A 22514-nucleotide genomic window follows, 5' to 3' on the forward strand; every position below is an offset into this window, starting at 1 on the left:
GGCAATGTAAGGTGGATCCTATCTGTTAGCATAGGAAGCATCCTCCTACTAGTGAACCTACTCCTGGTAAGGCTAATGTAGTGCCCAGGAGTATTTCGCCCTAGTTAGTTCTAGGGGAGGAGTGGAGAGGTTATCCTAGTGTTCCTGGGTGTCAAAAAGATGACGGCAAAGACTCACATACCTGACCTTAGAAGTATAGGCAGTAGGTCCCCATCAAGGGGCAGAGGCTTTTTTTACCGGAGTTATATATAGCGCTAACTCGATCTGAATGTATCAAAGTGCTTTACATAAGCACCAGTTGCATTACACAAGGGGGCATACATTTTTTGTTACGCACAGGAAGATTAAGTGATTTGCCCAGGATCACAGGATTTTGAGCGTCATTGCCGAGACACAAACCTGGTTCTCCAGATTTGAGACTGACTGCCCTAGCCATTAGGCCATATTCTCCCCGCATATGGAGTTGGAGTCTCTGAGAGACGCAGGAGCTAGTATGACTACCGTTAGGTGTCATCTAGTGTAGTTGGGTAGGTAGTCTCTGATGTAATTCACCAAGTTGTGACAGCAGACAACCAGGTTATTTATGAATGAGGGTGAGGGCCTCCGGTTTCTTAAAGGTAGTTGTGAGTGTTTCCATGCCTGTTGACTGTCTATTAGGGAATGACCTAGAGCCATCTGGATAGAGGTAGAGCTCGGGCCACACATGGAGATGTTGGGATTGCCTGACTGGGTGTACCTGATCACACGGTCCATGGCAGCCCACCAAGGGAATCAAAAGAAAATGGAACCTGAAAAAATAGCCCAGGTACCTACCAATAAGACAACACAAAAGAACCCGTTCTCTTTAGGCAACAAAATTTTCACATGGAGTCATATAATCTCTTTGGTTATATACTCTGCGAAGCGTACATATGACGTTACTATCAAGTCGCAAAAACCTATCTTCTGTTATTGTGGTTTATTTGCAACGCTCTCTTGCCTATTACTTAAAACAATTACCCTTAATCCACTGACAGTCCACCAAAGCGAACGGCAGTGCCTGGATTGCAATTTATCCAGTGCATCAAAAGGCTTCTTAGTAAGCAGAAACCCCCACCTATTTGTGAAAAAAAGTGTGGAGAGACAAAGTAATCCCTCACGGGCGAACAACCCAAGGGGGTATGATACCTACCAATAAGAGAAATGGCAGGGGCATGGGAAACCTGCCTTAGATATTTTCATAGTCCAGGAGGAGACTGATCCTGAGAGGACACCCCAGAACTTAATGGGGAAGACATTGCTGCTCTGGGGGCCTACCTGAGTTAGCCAGTTTCCAGACTGAAGGGGGGGGACTGTCCCAGGCAGAGTTCTGCAAAGCACAGTTTGAGTGCCCTTCTCTTGAGAGTGTATGGCTCCAGGCGGAAACGCAGACAGCTGGCGCACTTCTGGTGATCACTTTCTCTTTTGGGAGACAGGTCTCTTGTATAGCAAGTGTAAGGTCCTTGATCCTGGAGCAACTCATGTGTTGTTGGTCCTCCAGTGCTACATGGCCTTCCTCCTGGAGATAGCTCATGATATTTCCTCAGCAGGACATCTGGGGCAAGCCAAAACCTTTAATTAATTTGTCACCCACATTTATTGGCCGGGATGAGAGTGCAATCCGATGCATCCTGCAGATCCTGTGTAACCTGCCAGGCCAGTGGGAAGTCCAGGGCAACACACAAGGCCCCCCTGCCTCCATTCCCGGAGGTAGGAACACCCTTTGAAAGGATGGATATTGACATTGTTGGGCCTCCGGACCCAAAGACTGCCCTTGGCAACAGGTTCATCCTTATTTTGGTGGACTATGCCACTCTGAACCCGAATACCATTCCTCTGAGGACCGTGATTATGTGATCAGTGACCACGTTCTGATGGCAATATTTATCTGAATGGGTATACCCAAAGAGATCGTTTGACAGGAGCACCATCTTTGTCTGCCTACATGAAGTTCCTGTGAGCGGGTGTGGAGGTAACAAAAGTTCTTCATACCATACTGTAACCTTGGGGGTCTACAAGGAGAGAAGGAGCCAATACTAAAGTGTGAGAAAACTAAGTTTTCTTTTATTTGTTGGTTTAAACACAAAGTTCAACTCGTCACAATGAAACGAGGGGGTAGGCTTCTTGCAGCTGGTCTTCAGTAACTTCAAGGCTTGATCTGTTTCCGTTTTCTCCTCACCGTCTTGCCAAGGTATTTCGAAATAAAAGAAAGGAAACGTTGCTCTTAACTCACAGCTCTATATCCGATTTTTGGTTATGGAGTAGGGCATGCGGGTAACATTAGTGAGGAGGAATAAGCCATCACCATTTGTCCTAGGAGAGAACACTAACCCCATGAGTGTGGTGCTCAGTGCTCAAAAGGAAATGGTGCCCTTAAAATAGTCACTCCCTCCTCCCTCTGCTACCCGGTTCCCCCCCCTTCTTAAATCCTAAGAGTGTTCTGAGGCGACCCCATACCTGGCTTAGCCACGCGTCTTCCTGAGCGTGGCTGGGCGATGCAAGGGGACGGTGGCCTCCTGGCTTCTCCTGCAGTACACTCTCCGGGACGTTCTCTCGACCCTTGGCTCGGCTGTCAGCTCTCCCGGTCCGAGGTCCTCCAGGTCCGTGGTTCCGCTGCCAGCACTCCCGACTCCGATGTCCTCCAGGCCCTGGGCTCCGCTGCCAGCACTCCCGGTTTCGTCGTCATCCAGGTCCGTGGCTTCACTCCGGTCTCCTTCCCGCCGTCTTCCTCTCCTCCGCTCTCAGTCGCGCTGGACCTCGCCAACTCTCGCGTCTTCCGGGTATGCCTTTCTTTCCCCTGAGGCCAGATCTGATAGGCTGACAAACTTCGTCATTACAGGGGTTGGAGTCAAAGTCCAGGAAGTCCAGGCTGTTCTTAAAGGGCCCAGACCAGTCCTGTTGACGAGATGGAGATTTAGTTACGGGAGGACGCAAAGGGGAGTTTGCTACCCCGTGACACATACCAACCCCAGACTAATGGGCCTGTTGAAAGATTCAGCAGTTCCCTGAAGGCATGTTTTAGGCCGCTCAAAACCGATTAGGAGTAAGTGGGACATACTCTAGCAAAGCCTTCTTTTTCCACACCGGGAGGTGCCTCAGAAGGGAGTGGTATTCAGTCCCTTTGACCTTCTGTTTAGACACCCTTTGTGTGGACCTCTCAACCTTGTAAAGGAGGATGTGAGCAAGCTCTCAAGAAACCCCCTCAAGATGCAATGAGCTATATTTTGGCCCTCTGGGCTCAGATGAGGTGATTGTGGAAAGAGGCTACTGAGAATCCGGGGCCAGCTAGGAAGTTATGACACACTATTATGACCAGAAACACTGGTATGACCAGGTGGAGTATCAGCCTGGCCCGAAAGTGTGGCTTATTGGGCCTGTGGAGCCCGGGCCTTAAAGGGCTAGTGGACCAGTGTGAGAAACTGGGTTTCTGTTGCAGTAAACCTCTCCCCCCCACCCCCCCCCCCACACGTTTTGCCAGACTAATGCAATTTTGAATTGTTGTGCCCTGGGACCCTGCCAAACAGGATCCCAGGGCCTGTGTTCTTTCCCCAAAACTAACCTAAACCCACTTGGCATCTCTGGCCACAGGTCAGCCCCTGGTAAATGGTACCACAGGTACCCAGGTCACTATGTCCAGGGAAGACCTCTAAGGGCTGCAGCACTTATTGTGCCACCCTTAGAGGCCCTGTACCTTTACACCACAAACATACTGCCTTTGCAGGCTGCGTGTCTGGGGGCAGAATAAAGTGAAGAGCCGACATGGCACACATCCCTGTGTGCCATGCCTACTTCCCACTGCCCTGGCATTGATCAGTCACCCATCTAGCTGGTTGCACTAATACCAGTGGTGAGGGTACAGGTGCATGAGTCCTATACCCTGTGACAAGGAGTGGTGGACCCCCAGACCTGACCCTGTAATGCCTCCTTCGTTGCAGACGACCCCTTGGGAATCAGAGCAGGACGAACCTGAGGAAAATGAACCCGGTCCCTTTAACTGGGTGTTTTCTGAGGAGGAGGAGGCCCGACCTCCAGACAACGTCAGCACAGAGGGATTGGACAAAACCCAGGAAGTCTGGTTCGGCGCGTGTGACGTCACCCCGAGGAAGCAGGAGAGGAGCGGAGTTGCATACGGAGAGCGGAGAGGAGAAGAGAGCGACGAAACCAGGCGAATAACGGAGGAAGAGAGCAAGGAAAGCGGAGGAGGGTCCCGAGGAAAGCCAGGAGGCCAACGACATCACGAGCCGCCGTGCCACGCTCCCAGGGGAGGAGTGTGGCTCACTCAGGTACGGCAGCGTATGGCAGCCTGGGTGGGAAGTAAGCGCGTGTAGAAAGTGTACATAGCCCCTACCGGTCCATTGTCCTCCCCTCCTCGTGTTTCTTTACCCCGCGTATACCCCTCACCTTCTGTGCTCACAAACCCCCACCACTTGTGCAGAGTGTACAGCCTCACCGGGTGAACCCCGCTCTCACCTCACGGTCCCAAGGTGCACGAATCCCCCAGAGGACGATAACACTAACGGCCCTGTTTCTGTTGGTCTTCTCTTTCCTGGGGAACCCGGAGCCGGTGGAGAAGACGCCTCGTCAGGACAGCCCAGAAGAGGGACACAACAGGACAAAGCAGAGGGGACTACGCCCACCGCCAAAACGGATCCTAGTCAATTCGCTAAGGAGAGACTGACATTTAGAACAAGAAGGACCCTTATGTTAAACGTGAAACGGGGTATCCCAATAAAGCCTGCATTACCACAACAGACTGGTGTGTCTCTAATCCCTGACCCACCCGCCAGTCCCACAACCCCTACAGTTTCTAAGTCCTTTCTTAGACATTGGAAGTGCAGTGCTGCCATTAAGAGTATATGGTGCTGGGTGTTTGTCATTACGAACTCCACAGCACCATAATGGCTCCACTGAAAACTGAGAAGTTTGGTTTCAAACTTCCCTGCACATTAAACCCACACTGGTGCCAGTGTGGGATTTAATAAAAAATGCACACAGAGGGCATCTTAGAGATGGCCCCTAACAAACGACCTACCACTGTGTCCAGGTTGAGTGGCTGCTTTCAGCTGCCACCACCAGACATGTTCCTGGACCTCTGGGTCGAGAGCCTGCTGCTCTCGGGGCCTGAAACAATGCACATGCTGGGACAGGCTTATGACCTCCTCCCACTGGAGGATGGCATAATAGGGGGTGTACCCACACCAGGGAAGGGACCCATTGGTCCCAACCTTTTTATCTACCTGTACACCCTAAATCTAGTATCTAGGGGCACCCGTGAACCTTGGTTCCTCAGACTAGAAACCAGAAGAAGGACCGAACAGCCATGCTGAAGGTAACAAGAGGAGGACTCCCACTGTCTTGGCCCCACCCCTTGCGTGTCCCCATCTCGAGCCTGCTCCAGTGAAATCCTGGTGTGTCCTGCAGCCACCAACCTCAAGAAACACAGAGAACCTGCCTGCCTTCAATCCCGAAGACTCTGTCTCCTGTGGACACCGGATTTGTTCAAACAACAGGCAACAGTTCCGCAAGGATCTGTAGGTCTGCACCACTCTGCACCTGACGCCCACGGCCCGAGTTCGAGTAGCCCAACACCAAGAGGAGACCCCCCCTCCTCTCCGGAGATCCGGCGACCCCTGACCCCTGACCTACCTCAAGCCTCCAGCCGACACCTCTGTGTACCATAAGGTAAAGCCTCCAAAAACTGCTCCAAGTAAATCCTGTTCATTATTTCTTCCTTCGTACTGCTGTTCGGTCGTACCCATTTATCTGTGGCCATTTTTAATCGGAAAAACAGGGTCTTTGGATTTTTCCCCGATACACCTCTCTTTACGGAATCTAACGCGGTAGGCTTCCGCATCGAGTCCGAAATGATCCAAGATCACTTCTTTGATTTTGGCATAGGGGGTGATGCCATTTGCGTTCGCTACCTGATATGCAGCATGAGCCTCCCCAGTTAGAAGCGGGGCTACAAATAAATGGCCACTTGTCCTCTAGCCAGCCACAGGCTCAGGCGGCTCTCTCAAAGTTTGTAAGAAACGGGTCCTCTCCTGTTGTATACTTCTGTAGAGAGACCCCTGATGGATGTGGAGTGGGGGGACGTTGTTCGCCTTGCGCCAAAGTAGTGGGTTCTTGTACCACCTTTTGTAGGCCTTCTAGTTGAGCTTAAATGGTGGTTTTAAACACCTCGCGATCTTGTTGGGCTGAGGCCATTGTCGTTCGACGGCCCATTCCAGCTTTTCTTGGCCCCTAATTAGATGTTGTATAAGGTTATCCATCATGGGATCACTGATGGAAGTTGATCCCACTTCTGACACCAGTTGTGGCGGCGCGGAATGAACGAGGCGAAAACTGGGTCGAGGTAGGTAAGGTTTTATTTTCTTTAAGACACGCTTATTTCGGCCAGTCAGTCTCTCTGTTGCAAACTTAGCGGGATCCGTGATGGCGGAAGGGTCCCAGGTCTCCAGGCAGCCAGTTCTTCTTCTCATCTTGGACTTCCTCGTCAGTCCCGGGAAAGGAACGGCAGCCCAAAAGAATAAGGCCGAGAAGAACTCGTCAGTGAGTCTGTTATCTGAGTACCACTAGTGACAGGGCCGGGGGTGCATTTGGTGCACGATACCGGTTGCAGGATAGTGAGTGAGTGAGGTGCCGGAAAACAGGGGGGGAAAGGAGTGAGGAATACGGTTGGGGTTATGCAGGCAATATTGTACAGTGCTTCAGGCTCCGTTTGGCGGTTAGGGGCGTCCCCACCTCCCTACCCAGCCCGAGATTCGGTCCCGTACCGGGAGAAGCCACGCTCCTCCGTGGGCGTGGCTCAGGGATGAGTGGAAACGTTGGCCTCCTGGCACTGCCTCCGCTGTCAACAGCTCTCCTTCCGACTGCTGCTCCTCACTGTCTTCGGGATGATTCTCGCTGTTCCTCGCTATCGCCGTTGCTCCTCTGCTCTCCTCCTTCATGTCGGTGACATTGCACACCTCGTTGTGTACTTCCTGAATTTTATCCAGTGGCTGTCCTATGACGTTCCCAGGGGGCGGAGCCTCGTCACAGTAGAAAGCCCAATTAAAGGCACACAGTTCTTTTTCTTCGGTCTTATTCTGATCTATTTCCCAGGACCAGTCCTCCTGTTGGTGATCAAAGAGAGAGAGTGACGGGGGTAAAGCAGTCCACCAGTTCGTATTGTCGTTACGTGACCCAGGGTGCAAGTCTGCCCGGTCACAAACTCTTAGCATTTTTATGACATCATTATGGCTGTCTGCAACCCCCGTTTGTAAAAGTGTTGTAAACTGTCTACATCTCTCTGAACTCTCTCTCGTACATACATTACTAATGAATGCAGTCATCCTTGAAGTTTGTTCAACTATTAATTAATGCTCTCATCATTTTTACAAGCGCAAAGTCCTGTAACAGGGACACAGATTTTCACATGATAAATAATGTATGCCTTAAGCCAAAACGTAAGACTAAGGCCCTAATTTAGGGTTTGGTGGATGAAGTAAATGCATAGAGGGTGGCAGAGGACTTTACATATGCCAATCAGTCTTTACTCCAGCCACTAAATTTAGAGCGGTCTGTCAGCCCTGCTCACATCTCTGTACTTTTGAAAGAACTGCCATCAAGGCATTTTGATTGATCCCTCAGTCAAACATGACCGCCAGTCATCTAACCTTTCTAAAGTAGTTTATTTTTCAAAAACAAACTCCAAAAGTGGAAGTTATTTTGTTGAAAACTAATGACCACCACACCATAGGACTTTTTCCCTCATGGAATAGGGGCCATTTTTAGGTCTCGCCTGAGACAGCGCATGCACTGTCTCTTCGAGACATGTAGTAAGTGACTATTGAAAGTGCCACCAGAGGCTTTTGCAGGCCTACAGCTTGCGTTCACGAGCTCGTGCAAGTGCACAGCTGCCATCTGTGTTTTTATTGCTGTAATCAGGCTCCTCTGCTTGCACCACCCCCCTCCCTTTTCCCCCTCCCTCCTGGTTAGCTTCATTTGTGTCTTCTAGCTGTGAATCATGCTCCTCTGCTGCACTCCCCTCCCTTCTCCCCCACTTCCTCACTAGTTTCATTTGTGTCTTCTATCACTGTGAATGCGACTGCTTCCAGCAGGCACACACACCACCAGCCGTCAGTGCACGCTTCCAGCAGGCACACACACCACGAGCCGTCAGTGTACGCTTCCACCAGGCACTCACACCACCAGGCGTTAGTGCATGCTTCCACCAGGCACACACACCATCAGCCGTCAGTGCCCGCTTCTACCAGGCACACACCACCAGCTGTCGATGCACGCTTCTACCAGGCACCCACAGCACCAGCCGTCGGTGAACGATTCCACCAGGCACACACACCACAAGCCGTCAGTGCACGCTTCCACCAGGCACACACACCACCAGCCATCAGTGCACGCTTCCACCAGGCACACACACCGCCAGCCGTCAGTGCACGCTTCCACCAGGCACACACACCACCAGCCGTCAGTGCACGCTTCCACCAGGCACACACACCACCAGCCGTCAGTGCACGATTCCACCAGGCACACACACCACCAGCCGTCAGTGCACGCTTCCACCATGCACACACACCACCAGCCGTCAGTGCACGCTTCCACCATGCACACACACCACCAGCAGTCAGTGCACGCTTCCACCAGGCACACACACCACCAGCCATCAGTGCACACTTCCACCAGGCACACACACCACCAGCCGTCAATGCAAGCCTTCACCAGGCACACACACCACCAGCCGTCCGTGCACGCTTCCACCAGGCACACGCACCACCAGCTGTCAGTGCACGCTTCCACCAGGCACACACACCACCAGCCGGCAGTACACCCTTTCACCGGGCACGCACACCACCAGCCGTCAGTGCACGCTTCCACCGGGACACACACACACACACACACACACACACCACCAGCCGTCAGTGCACTCTTCCACCGGGCACACACACCACCAGCCATCAGTGCATGCTTTCACCAGGCACACACACCACCAGCCGTCAGTGCAGCAGGCAGGCTCTTCTCAGAGTTTCTTGGTAAATATGTGTTCCACCCGGCACACACACTACCAGCCGTCACACACTACCAGCCGTCGGTGCATGCTCCCACCAGGCACACACCACCAGCCGTCAGTGCATGCTTTTACCAGGCACACACACAACACCCGCTGTCGGTGCATGCTTTCAATGGGCATACACACCACCAGCCGTCAGTGCGCGCTTTCACCAGGCACACTCCACCAGCCGTCTGTGCACGCTTCCACCAGGTACACACACCACCAGCCGTCAGTGCATGCTTCCACCAGGCACACACACTACCAGCCATCAGTGCACGCTTCCACCAGGCACACACACCACCAGACGTCAGTGCACGCTTCCACCAGGCACACACACCACCAGCTGTCCTTGCACGCTTTCACCAGGCACACACACCACCAGCCGTCAGTGCATGCTTTCACCAGGCACACACTCCACCAGCCGTCAGTGCACGCTTTCACCAGGCACACCCACCACCAGCTGTCAGTGCAGCAGGCAGGCTCTCCTCAGAGTTTCTTGGTAAATATGTGTTCGATGCTGGGGAGGGAGTGGGACAAGTTTCCTTAAACCATGCTGAGTATGCAGGTGCAGTGCATGCACTCCTGTGTGAGTGAATCATGCTGCCTGGGGCTCACTCACTCCACACTTGTAAATTGCGCCTGCACCAGGCTTTTTCTCATTTGCAAAGTTTGGCGCATGCGCACAGCTAGGCAGCTCCCACACACTGCTTCCTACAACCAGAATGGAAACAACATTCAAAGCAATGAAAACAAGTTCATTTGATGCAAAGAACTGTTAACAAAAACTATGTCCAGCTATTGTAGATCTGGCAACTTAAACAAAACAGCAACAAAAAACCCCCCAGCATTGGCATAGCCAATATGTCTCACTTTTTGGACCCTATAAGTATTTAGTTATGCAGCAGAATCTCCTTGGTGCAACAACACCAACTGTTGCAACTAAACACTTATAAGGTCCCAAATGCGAGACCTATTGGCTATGCCAATGTTTGTTATCTTTTTGCAGATGTAACGGACAGTAAGAAAAAGCCATTTGATTGCTCACTCTAAATATGGCGGATGGTCAGATGACTGACTTCTGACAACATTAGGTTAGAGAGATGCATGCAGGAGCACTGCGCAGGAAATTTTAAAGCCAAGCTTACACCCATGCCCTACATTTCTCCACACCATGATGGAAATAAAATGTATATTTAAGTTATAGGTCATAAGACAGTACCTATAGCCACGTTCTGTCTGGAGAAAAGCGTGCTCACTAACGATGACTGGTGAGTGCTTCTACTCGCCAATAACAAACTATTTGGGAAGCCCTGAAGTCTAAGGCCTAAGGCCTCCATATATTTTTCTTTGTTCCTGATGAAGGCCATAGATGCGTAGGGGCCGTTCCAGGCTGAAACATGTCGACCTGACCACTAGGTGTTGTAACTCATCCTCTAAACACCGCTTTGTTTTTAGACTTATCCCTATCCTCTTCCCCCCACCCCCAATAAAGATTCACCTAAAGGATAGGAGATAATTTTAATTCACTCACCACTGTCAACATCCAGTCTCCCTCCTGGTGGAGGTTTTGATGCCACTTGTAGAACGGGACACTCAAGTGACAAGACCCGATGATGACGCTATCCACCGAACCACACTAAGTGGAGATTACATACACTGCAGTCTGTGAATGTGTGGTTGCGGGTCTCCGGGACAAAACGTTCTGAGACTCTGGTATTGATACTGATGTGGTTCATTCCCCCCCATTTCTGATAAACCTTACTTCTGACAGCCCCAACTCGCTCAGGCAGTTGAAGAAAATTTTACTCCATCAATATAAACCTTGGTGATGCGTCCAATTTTAAATCATACGGCCAGATCGAGAGTATGGCAGCAGGGATACTTTGTCGCTGTTCCAACTGAGTACCCTCTCAGCCAAAATCTAATTCATCCCTTAAGTGAATTGATGGAGCTGTCTTGGAAATGGACAAGCCACTTGGCCCTGGCGGACGTTTCTTTGCTCCTTTCCTTTTAGCATTATACTGCAATCTATGTACAACTATCTCTTTCAGTTTACCTATCATATATGTCTCTGGTAATTCACAAACCAGTTATCTCCTTGATTGTGAAGAGACAGGGCATCCAGTATCTGAGGGCACAGAAACTACTTCTCAATTTGAGATGCCCAGTCCAGTCTCGCTTAACGTAACAGAAATAAAGTAGTCAGTACTTATGCAAGCACGCATTTCATGTATTGAGAGTTACAAACACTGTGATACCTTCTATGCTCTTACATACAGAATGTCAAAAATCCTTTTGTGAGTTATTGTGTTTACTGTACTTTACAGGTACTACCCAGGCCATTAATCGGAGAGAGATCTGGCAGAACCGCAAAGTGTTTTTCTTAACGCCGCAAGTAATGGTGAATGACCTTACCCGTGGAGCCTGCCCTGCATCTCAGATCAAATGCCTCGTCATTGATGAAGCGCACAAAGCTTTGGGAAACCATGCTTACTGTCAGGTAATGTCAACCCAGCATGTCCATCACAATGCCATAACTAAACTATTAATTATTGAGTTAGAAGTGATTTAGCCATTGTTTATAATCAAGAAGTCCTTAAATGCTTTAGGGGCTGTAACGCAATGTACTTCCCGAGGCCCGTTTAATTTTTTTTCTAATCAGGATTTTATGTTGTAGGACACCATTGTGTGAATTTTCCATCATGCGGTTGTGAATAGCCACACACTCCGGGATGTGTAATCCCTATCTCCCGGAGTCCGTGACTTCTTGTTTGGGGTCAAAGTCTACAAGATTTCCTCTATTTTGTTTACCTGCACATGTAGACTCACCCACCCCCACCACACCCCAGCAGCACAATACTCAGCCTGCTAGTTTACAGTGCCACAGAATGCCTTTGAGAAAGGGGATAGTGCTTGGCATATACCAACAATTGTTACAAACATGGGAACTGATGCACAGGAAAAAAGAAAAGGATTTTCCAGTGAATTATACATTGTGGAGGTCAGACCGAGTGTTCTCGTTAATCCTCAGTTTGCAGCATAGGCACTGGAGAGCAAATATAATCTGGATTAATTTACGGTAGAATTTTGTGAAATTCAGCAAATTTGCCAGAGCAATTCCCAAAATGCTTCCTCAAACTTGAGAAATTATGAGAGCATTGGTACAGTTAATACAATGATAAATCTTGAACTCTGCTGTAATCAGAACTCGGGTATAGAAAAGTGCTGGTGTATCTAGAGCCCTACTATGATCAAAAAGCTGCCCTAAACAGAACCCATTCATCAACAGAGCTGGTGACTCATCAAAGGTCTGACATAAATGGAAACGTAATATTTTCAGAGTCTGGTATAATTCCACACCCCTGTATGTGTGGGGCTTGAGGGTTAATGGTTCCTATTTTCAATGGGTGCATCCTTCGAAGACCACATGAGCTTCTTTTTCAAGATTATAATCAATATGGAGATTAAAGTCTTCAAAGGTGAGGAAGGAAGTCATTAGTATTTCTAAAGAGGGAAGCAATAACGTAAAGGAAGGCAGGGAGAAACTTAGGCCCCGACACTGTGACATAGGTCGACGGTTCCGCATACCGAATTAGGATGCAACCCCATATATGTGGTCAGGAACTTCCATTTTACAATGGGTACATGTGCAGTGCTCTGAAACAGGCTGCAGCACAAGCTCCCATTGTAAAATGGAACTTAGGTGCCTGCCACACGGTGCAGGGATGTGAAGGAGAGCACCATAGGTGCCCGGCAGGGCCTCAACTAGAGGTCCAGGGGAGAAGGGGTCCCTGCTAGGGGCCCTCAAAGTCGCTCTCTGACATTCTTTTCCTTCCAGAAAAGCCGACATTGGAAGGCTGTTGGAAACTCACATCATAATCACGACGGTGGAAACGCCTTTCTTAAGGAATTATGTGCCACATCCGACTGGTCAATGTAAACCTACCCCATGTTGGTCGGTAAGCCTCCAACGAGCAGTCGGAAGCTGACCAAACGACATCGTAATTAGGCCCTAAGTGTTATGGTGGAGGTGGGGGGGTCCAGAAAGGGGGCTGGAGAAGAGAGGAGTTGTACACCAGGAGGAATTTTATAGTATAGTTTTAGTGCCATAAAGGTTGTAGTACCTGTGTGAAGAACCAAATCTTTTTTTTTTTTTTTTTTTTTTGTAGGATGCGTTTGAATAGAAACATAAGACCCACCTGCTTTATGAGTATTGCTATCACACCTAATAATTTGTTTTGACCCATATAAGATCTGGGTTTGAGCATTCATTTAATCCAGTATCAATAATAAAAGTTAAGCCAGCATTGTTATTGATAAGTTAATTTTTGTAACAAATAAGAAAGTACAGAGCTCACTTTTATATGTTTTGTCACAGTAAGTATTAGTTTTACAACATAACACAGACGTAAATATTCATAATTTAGTTACATCTTACACTCAGAGCGATGGTATGGTGCATATCATGATCTGTATGCCGATCAAGGACTACCGCAGTTCATGACGTCAACGAAACGTGCCAACACCAGCAGGTTCTTACATCTATATTCTCAGCGGGGCTTCGAAGCTATGGCATCCGTGTATTTTCATATCTACTGCAACATCGTCTATCAGTCCATAAACCTCATAACACCGCCCAAACGGAACCTAACTGATATTGTCGATTGTATAGTGTGTGTCCTTAGGCGGCCCACTAGGGGGGCTTCAGCCCAGTATCCATCTCAGCAAGATGTGGTGTGCGGAAGAGACCCCCGCTCCTTCTGAGGGCTGTAGCCAGAGTTTCTACTTTCTTTTTAGGTCTCCTGGCGTTTAACAGCGCGTCAGCGCTGTGTCCGCCAGGAGATCTTTTGTTACTGACTCTGCTTCCCAGGAGACAGCACCTGGCCGCGCGCATTTCGCAAAAGGCGATCGGCGCAGGCCACGCGTGTGCGAACGCGCGCGCCGTGGCTGTCTCCTGGGAAGCGCAAACATACACAGGCACACCTCCCCCTGCACGCATGCGCACACACATACACAAGCACACATAAACGCACGGAGAGACATCCCCCCCACCCCTCCGCCGTCGCATACACAGACACACGCACACGCACACATACAGGCATCCCCCCCTTCCCCGCTCACCGGCACTCCGGACTTGTGCAGCCTCCGACCGCGGGGCTCTCCCTCGGGCATGGGAGCCCCGCGTCACCACTGCTCCTCCAGGCACTCCGTGGGCGCGGGCTTCACAAAACGGAAGTCCCGCCCCCACCATAGGTTTCGTTTTTAGTGCGCGCGCAGTAGCGTCCTCCTCCGTGTCAGCAGCAGACCTCATTTCAGCACTCCAGCCCACAGCAACAGGAAACCACGGACCATATGGTTTAAGTTTTTCACTCGCTCCGTTGTGCATCGAATACAGTGACTCGTAAAACAAGCACTTTCAGTGCGTAATTGCTTGCTTGACAGCTAAGATTGTACCTTAATATTAATTAAAAAATAACATTGAAAAAAAAATTATAAAAGCAAAAAGAAGAATATGAACCGTCTAAGCGTTTTACTCTGTAAAAAGCAGCTAAGATCTCTCTTGGCATTCGTTTGGTTGTGTGAAAACAATTGATTTCCTGCTGCTACGACCAAGGAGTATTCGCCCAGTTAAATGCAATTCACTTGAATGCGTTTTCGTGTACAAGTAGTTTATTTTAAAAAATGGCGCCTAAAGGAAACGGTTGTGTTCAATAAATGATACTCCATGGGGTGTGACTATGCAGCGTTTGCCCGCCATGCTTCTCCAAGTCAGAGCAGCCTTTCCAGTCACTGACAATCACAGCGCCCAGACCCACTTCTTTGCAAGGACTCTTGTTACCTCTTCCACCCCTCTGCCCCTGTAGGCTTCTTCTCCCACCCCCACCTGCCTATGTTTCATCTCCCCATCCCTCGTTTGTGTATGTGTGTAGTTCATCGGTGATGTCATACCCATCACAGCTAGAGCCGAACGCCTGGCCCGCCATTGCTCGGACAGCCATCCTCTGAGGCACACAGCTTCTCCAGAGTAGCAGCACTCATGCCTGCCACGGGCCAATGATTAATGTGCAGAGAGTCTGCACCATCCCACAGGCACGTTTCGGAGTCACTGGTAGCAGTGTAGAAGCGCTTGTTGTCTCGGAGGGTGCAGTGTCCACACCCAGACACTTGCATGGGCACAAAATCAACAAATATATTCTCAGTGGACCGCAGACAATGCAATTTACAATGTGTAACACGAGGGAAAGCTGTTACATACCCCCTCCTCTTACTATATGTTAGCCATCATAGCCTAGGATAACAGATGACCACATGTCTCCAAACACCAAGCGGTCCAGTTCCGATTTTTCATTTAACAACCAAATGCATTCTGGGAATTATAATTAATTTGAGTCAGGTTAATTTAAGTTGTATTTTGTATTTTTTGTTGCATTTGTAAGTAATTGTGAATGTTTTTGATATTGATGATGTGTACGTATAAACTGCTTACGTCGTTTCCTAATGGAAATATTTATTTTATGTTGATACAAGTAAATCATGTGCACATTCTAAAATGGCGAACAGTATGTGGTCGAGGCCATTGTAACGGCTGAAACGCGTTGTGGTGACTAAGTTGAATAAATTAATTTGCACTCAGCCTCTACTGCATCGGAGCTTATCTTGAATAAGACAGAATTATTAAATGTTTAACAGAGCTACTGGAGATGTAGTCCGAAGCACCCCTTTGTTATGGAACCAATGACTGTAGTTGGAGGATATCTCATGAGCTATTTAGATCCCTTCAGTCTGAGCAGTAAGATGCGAGTTCCAAGTCCACTTTTCCAGTCCGCTTCGCTACTGTGTAGCAGGTATGCTAGCGGCTCCATGGCAAGTGAAAAACAAGCATTTTTTTTATATAGCACGAACTTGAGAACTGTCTAACAAAAAGCAGCCAGCTTGCCTTACTCTGACTGCGCTCCCTCTGGCTGCAGCTCGCAGAGCCCGGCTGGGAGGGTGAGCATTACAAGGTGTTACAAGTCGTTAGTTACAATTTCACGTGGCTTCCACGATTTGCTGCAACAATAGCCTCTCTGGGCCACATGGTCATGCAGCAATGAATCAGTGAGTGAAAAAAACAAACACTGGGATCCATCTGGACCCAGCCTCACATGGACCATCGTCTGTTGTTGTCTCGAACCAGTGACCACACACTATAGACAGCGAATGCCGCTCTGGCAGGGGTAGGTCTTGGTTTTCTTTTCATATTGTCAAATGCCACCCTCACAGTGTTCGGGTGGGAAGAGGTCGAGCTGGCAGGCAGTGGGCATGGTGCACAAGATGCTTTCCCCTTTTTGCAGCTGGCCTCCCTGGTACTCCAGACAATTTCTGCGGTCCGGCCAGATTTATTGTGATTGACTGGAAGCCAACAACTTTGCCCTCGCCAGCAGCCATTGTCATGGCAGTCCCATTTTTGGCCCGGAATGTATGAGAAGATGTAGGGGGTCCGGGGTTAGAAGTGTGGGGTGCAGCTCGCTGTGACACTTCTGCACGGGTATACCCACTAACCTATCCCCCTGTGCCTACAAGCCTCACTTTAGTAACCCCAGTGACTTCCTTGGTGCTTCAGCAGGCGTTATAGCCCCCGCCCACTCCCCCCACCCCGGGCAGTGGCTGCAGATCTCACCTCCAATAATCCCCACTTCTGAGGTTCGCTAGTTACACGGACAGATGCTGGACGCTGCGGAGAAGTGTGGAGGCATCGAGGCGGCTCAAGGACGCAATTGCAGCAGTGAAGAGATCCAGGCCACACTCGATGGAAGCTGAGGGAACAACGACCTTCCACTATCAGGTAGTAAGTGCAACAACAGGTCCAAACTTTCAAGGTATTGCATCCGGGGTGCACAATGGGGACAGGGAACTTTGGGACACTACCGCGGAACTGCACTTTTCACTGGGCTCTAGTTTACTGATGAACAAGAATGTATACAATTACTAGATGCACATCTTATGTACTGATTAGTGTGTAAAGCTTACTTAGTAAATATCTAATTTATTTTTCCTTGTAGGTGTTGTACTAAATTATCGTTATTTTCCCACTGCAGGAAGCAGTATTAAATGCAGTTCATAGGGGTTTCTATCATTTCATGATTTACTTGTGTTATTTGTCGTGCGAGAACCAGGTGAGAGACATTGTTTCAGCAGTCCCTGAGTGCAGAGTAGTGAGTGCAGAGTAGTAAGTAGTGAGTGCAGAGTAGTAAGTAGTGAGTGCAGAGTAGTGAGTAGTGAGTAGTGAGTGCAGAGTAGTGAGTGCAGAGTAGTGAGTAGTGAGTGCAGAGTAGTGAGTAGTGAGTGCAGAGTAGTGAGTGCAGAGTAGTGAGTGCAGAGTAGTGAGTGCAGAGTAGTGAGTGCAGAGTAGTGAGTGCAGAGTAGTGAGTGCAGAGTAGTGAGTGCAGAGTAGTGAGTGCAGAGTAGTGAGTGCAGAGTAGTGAGTGCAGAGTAGTGAGTGCAGAGTAGTGAGTGCAGAGTAGTGAGTGCAGAGTAGTGAGTAGTGAGTGCAAAGTAGTGAGTAGTGAGTGCAAAGTAGTGAGTAGTGAGTGCAAAGCAGTGAGTAGTGAGTGCAAAGCAGTGAGTAGTGAGTGCAAAGCAGTGAGTAGTGAGTGCAAAGCAGTGAGTAGTGAGTGCAAAGCAGTGAGTAGTGAGAGCAAAGTAGTGAATAGTGAGTGCAGAGTAGTGAGTGCAGAGTAGTGAGTGCAGAGTAGTGAGTGCAGAGTAGTGAGTAGTGAGTGCAGAGTAGTGAGTGCAGAGTAGTGAGTAGTGAGTGCAGAGTAGTGAGTGCAGAGCAGTGAGCTGCCTCAAGTGAAGTACTCTGGTACCCAAGGATGACTAGCAAACAATATTATTCACAACGTTGCTTACTATTCAGCAACATTTGACAGTTTGCAAATCCTCTTTATACAACAATTGAGAGTTTGATAACAAATTAATGTAACACATTGTAATATACAATGCCAATAGCTCAAACTTTAATGATGGGAGACCTATTGCATTGTAAATGCTTGTTTTGTGAAGGGTGGGCGGCTAAGTGCTCTAAGGAGAGTGAGGAGGGGGCCGAGCTTTACCCAACTCTCAAGTCTGTGACAGGTGTATCGTTCGTTGAGTATTGAGTATACCACTTAATGTTGAACTGTGTATGTTGGATTTCGAGGCAGCTGCGTGTCAGTCTTAGTTGTCAGATTGTGTATGTTTGCGTCCCATGCGTCCCAATGTGCAGACGGAGCTCCCTTTTACAAGAAAATATTCTATCATTACTTGTTTGTGCACGTTATTATTATTGGGCCGTGTAGCTGATACTTTAGAGAATGATGCTACAGTTTTTGGAAGTGGCAATTTGAAGGGACACAAATCTCTGCAGGGCAATGGAGAGTGTGCAGAGGCTGGCACTTGGTGATTTCCCAAGTGCTAAGAGGGTTTCTCTAGCATAGCTATTGGAGTTATAAGAGTTTACAGTATCACTGGCATAGTTCTCTGTGAGGCTGGGATATAGACGAGCCTACTGGCTTATTATCGTTTTATTCTGTTTCCAGGCCCAGTCTTGGCGGCGGGGCTAGGGGGATGATAGGCACTGACGGGTAGTGGTGGTCACTACTATCAGTGCGGATGATGGTTTGGCCGGCTGTGAGAAAGTGGCTCTATATATACTGGACTAGAAGGAAGTACAATGTGTATAGAGTCCACCAACCCCAGAGGTATAACAGAGGTTAAAGTCAGAAATGACCTTACTCTCCAAAGTGGTAGCTTGGTCGAGCAGTAAGGCAGTACCAGAGGACAGTGTAAAGCCTTTGTTGTACACACTCAGTCAGCAAAAGGTTTCACACACTCAAGGACTGAACTCCAGGCCAATTGTTTTTATATCCACAGATATAGGTGTTTTATTTTTAGAACCAACAGCTATAAAAATATACTTTTCTTGTTATGAGTTCTCTCGTGTAATTACTTTGCAAAGGAGCAATAAAGTTTGTGCACACAATTAATACACTATTGACAATAAGCAACACAATCCTAAAACACACTATAGCATTGAGCTCAATGGGTTTTCCACATGTAAGTACAGTTGATTACTATATAGATTACTTTAGTAGTCCCAGGACTAGATCCTAGATTCAGTCCTGTGGTTTAAGCTGAAACCAGATTAGCAAAAACGTTTGTCACTGTAGTGAATTTTCATGAATATAAAGCCGTTTTAAAAGTTCACACTTAATAACTTTTCAATGTAAATCTGACAATGTTATTCAATGGGAGGAAATTCAGGTTGCAGGTAAAGTACGATCGCGTTACTTTTGTAACCCAGCATTGGTCTCCTAGGGCCAGCATTGGGGTCTTAACTCAAAACAGGTAGTTAATTGCTTTTCAGTATTTCATGTGATTTTTAAAGAGTATTTCATTTTTCAAAAGTACACTTTGAAGAAATTTCATAGAAAAGCAGACAATGGGTTCCTATGGAGAAAATACAGATTACTAGTAACCCCGCTAGGGATTACTTTTGCGGTTCAGTACTGGGCTGAAAGGTACAGTACTGGCTTCTCCCCGGATCACAGGTGAGTACTTCGGAATTCGGACTTTGGCTGATTTTATGTGAATATTTTCAATTTTCAAAACTTCACACTTAGAACATTTTCGAGTCAAAATGGGTCAATGTTATTCAACGGCAGGTAAGTAAATTACTGGTTTCCAGGTGAGTACTTGATTGGTGAAGTTGAGGTTCTGGGCATAGACTCAGGGAACCCCCAGGGTCAGGTAAGTACAGTTAGTTCAATCCCAGCGACACAGGGGCAGCCGGGTGCAGAGGTAGGTAGGCCCAATGATATCCAATGAGGGAAGTGGGACCTTCGGTTGGTGGCTGCTGGCTAGCAGGCCACGCGGCTGTGGGAGCTGGGTTCCTGGTCTCTAGCTCAGGGCAAGGGGGGAAGTAGGATAGGACACAGGGGTCACAGCCAGCGGCACTCGGGCGGCTGGGTGCAGGGTGCTTTTGAGCCGTCGGGTGCTCAAAGTTATACAATGGGGAAGGTCAAAAAGGAACAAAGGCTGCAGGCTTGAGGACGGAGACGGAGACTCTCCAGGGGCGACCAGCACTTCGAGTGGCAAGTTGGGATCTTGGAGCACAGGTAGGTACCTCAAAGGGAGGCACAGGGAGCTGTCAGGCGCCGGGTGCAGGGGTGTCTTTGGGTATCGGAAAAGCTTACCCTCAGCTTGTCGCGGTTGGGGTGGCCCCTGGTTCTGAGTCTGCAGGCGTTGGCTGGTTCGTCGAGGAGGGTCTTTGGGCACTGGACTTCGGGTCCCAGTCGCCGGGGGGATGTCCTCGTGGTTTGGTTCGGTTGGGCCCGGCCCTGGCTCGGCGGGTGCAGAGTGGGCTGGTCCGGAGCTTCCTGGCTGGCACCAGGAGGGTTGTTGCAGCTGAGCCCCTGCTGATGGGAGCCCCAATCTTCAAGAGGGTCAAGGCAGGCAGGTCCTCTGGGTGTCCCAAGGTTGCTGTCCGCAGGAGTCGCCGGGTTTTAGGCAGGAGCAGGTTCCAGGATCAACAGGCCGGTAGGGTTGGGGCCAAGTCAGTTGTTGTTGTCCTGTTGCACTGCGGGACTTCTTCTTCTTGATCTTCTTTCTTCTTTTTGGTATCGGAATCTGAGGAAGGAAGGTTCAGGGAACCCCTAAATACTAAATTTAGGGGCGTTACAGGTATGGCAAGGACAGGAACCAATGGGTCCCTGTCCTGGGGTGACTACACCCCCTAGCCTGCTCCTCTCCTGTGGGAGGGGGGCAGGAGCCTAGCTGGGATTGGGCAGGGCTCCCCATCTACAAGATGGCCGGAGCCCGGGGTCGTGCTTCACCTCGCCTCTTCCACCTGAGGGGTGTAGTTGGCAAAAGTTGGCACACACCCCTTCCTGACGTAGTTTTTCCCGCCACTCTTCCCGCCAGAGTGGGGGTTAGAACTGGTGGGGGCCAGTTGCTGGGTACAGCAAATGGTCTAGAGAAGCACTCAGAGGCGGCATGCCTTTGAAGCTTTCCCCTGCCCATCCTGGGGGAGGAGACCCAGCACCTCGCCCAGGATGTGCATTGTTGCAGGCCCAGGAGGGCGGGGGCTCTCCACCTGTGGTAAATAAATAATTAATTACCTGATCTATTTTTGACTATAATCAATAAACGGTTAGCTCAATAAATAAGAGTCAAGATACGAGGTAGCTGGAGTATACAGGCTTTAATTAATCATAAAAGGACAGGAACAGGACAGCCTGCATGGGAATAGGATGGCAGGGCCCGGCAGCTGCCGGGGCAGGATCTGGGAATGGCTAGCAAACTTTAATAACAGTGCACAATATATATAGTTAAACAAAATACATTGTATTCAATACAGTAGGCGTAGCAGTAGGCGGAGTTTGTAGCAGTCGCGAAAGATAAGGCATAAAGTGGGTGTAACAAGAGGTGTGTACAGGGCGTATACATAGACATGTGATGCAAACGTAACAGAATATGTCATAAATGGGGCGGAAACATGGAGGGGGCTACCTGAGCAGCTGGGACCTTTAACCTAGTAGTGCGCGCAAACTGGCAATGACGTGTTACCAGGAGGACTGGGGGCTATGACTTCTGCACTAGAAGAGGAGACGAAAGTCTGGAGGGTCAGAGCGACATGTACCTAAAGCCTATCTAGTATCTAATGTTTAGAGAACATGTTGATAGAATCCAGAAGTTATCAGGGCAAAGGCTAACAGACATTAAGACTGGTGCATGCATAATTCTACATGTAGTGTGTGTGTGAGGAATATTCTATGAATATTAATACAGTATTTCTCTTACATGGAGACATAAAGGCTAGACCATGACGGAAACTATTGATGCGATTCAGTAGCTTAGGAATGCAAAGAAGGAGGACTGGACTGATAACTAGAAACATAACATACTCTTGGCAGACTGGAGGCAGAGCCAGGCCGAGCCGGGCACTGTGAGGCATGAAAGTAAGTGAAGGGTCAGGGATACAGGTGGGGGCTGTATCGCTCCTCGGAGAGTGTTCAGGAGACAGGAGCTGAATCTGAGTCCGGGCCCTTTTGAGGCCTAGAAACGGGGACAATTCAATGAATTAACGTGCACACTGTAAAAAGTGGCAACGTAGCTTTACATAGGCCTGATATTCGTTGTATTCACGAAAACTAGAAACTGGCATACTAGAGATGGACACAACTATAATTGCGTCTTTAATCGATCATAGGGAATACATATGCATATTAATCATGCACATATAACATAACATGGGGAACACGTAGGCACATATAACATGGCAAAATTTACTTTTCCACATTCCCTCCTTGTGCCCTACGTTTCCATCAGGAAACATCTATATTCATGATACCATCTATCACTTCATATAGCATCATTTGCTCGTCTCGAATTGTCTTGGAACGGGACTTAGAGCGGGACTTAG

The 22514-nt window shown here is 48.8% G+C and overlaps 1 protein-coding gene across 2 annotated transcripts in view; it reads left to right on the forward strand.

Annotated features, from left to right (window-relative positions):
* FANCM (FA complementation group M) overlaps window positions 1-22514 on the forward strand; it is an 837191-nt gene that overhangs the window by 40069 nt on the left and 774608 nt on the right. For both annotated transcript variants that reach the window (XM_078659682.1, XM_078659683.1), the window contains exon 2: window positions 11398-11570. In XM_078659682.1, coding sequence (XP_078515808.1) covers window positions 11398-11570 — 173 coding nt within the window. The remainder of the gene's footprint in view (window positions 1-11397; window positions 11571-22514) is intronic.

The sequence above is a fragment of the Lissotriton helveticus genome, chromosome 9 (assembly GCF_964261635.1).
Source record: "Lissotriton helveticus chromosome 9, aLisHel1.1, whole genome shotgun sequence".
Classification (NCBI taxonomy): Eukaryota; Metazoa; Chordata; class Amphibia; order Caudata; family Salamandridae; genus Lissotriton; species Lissotriton helveticus.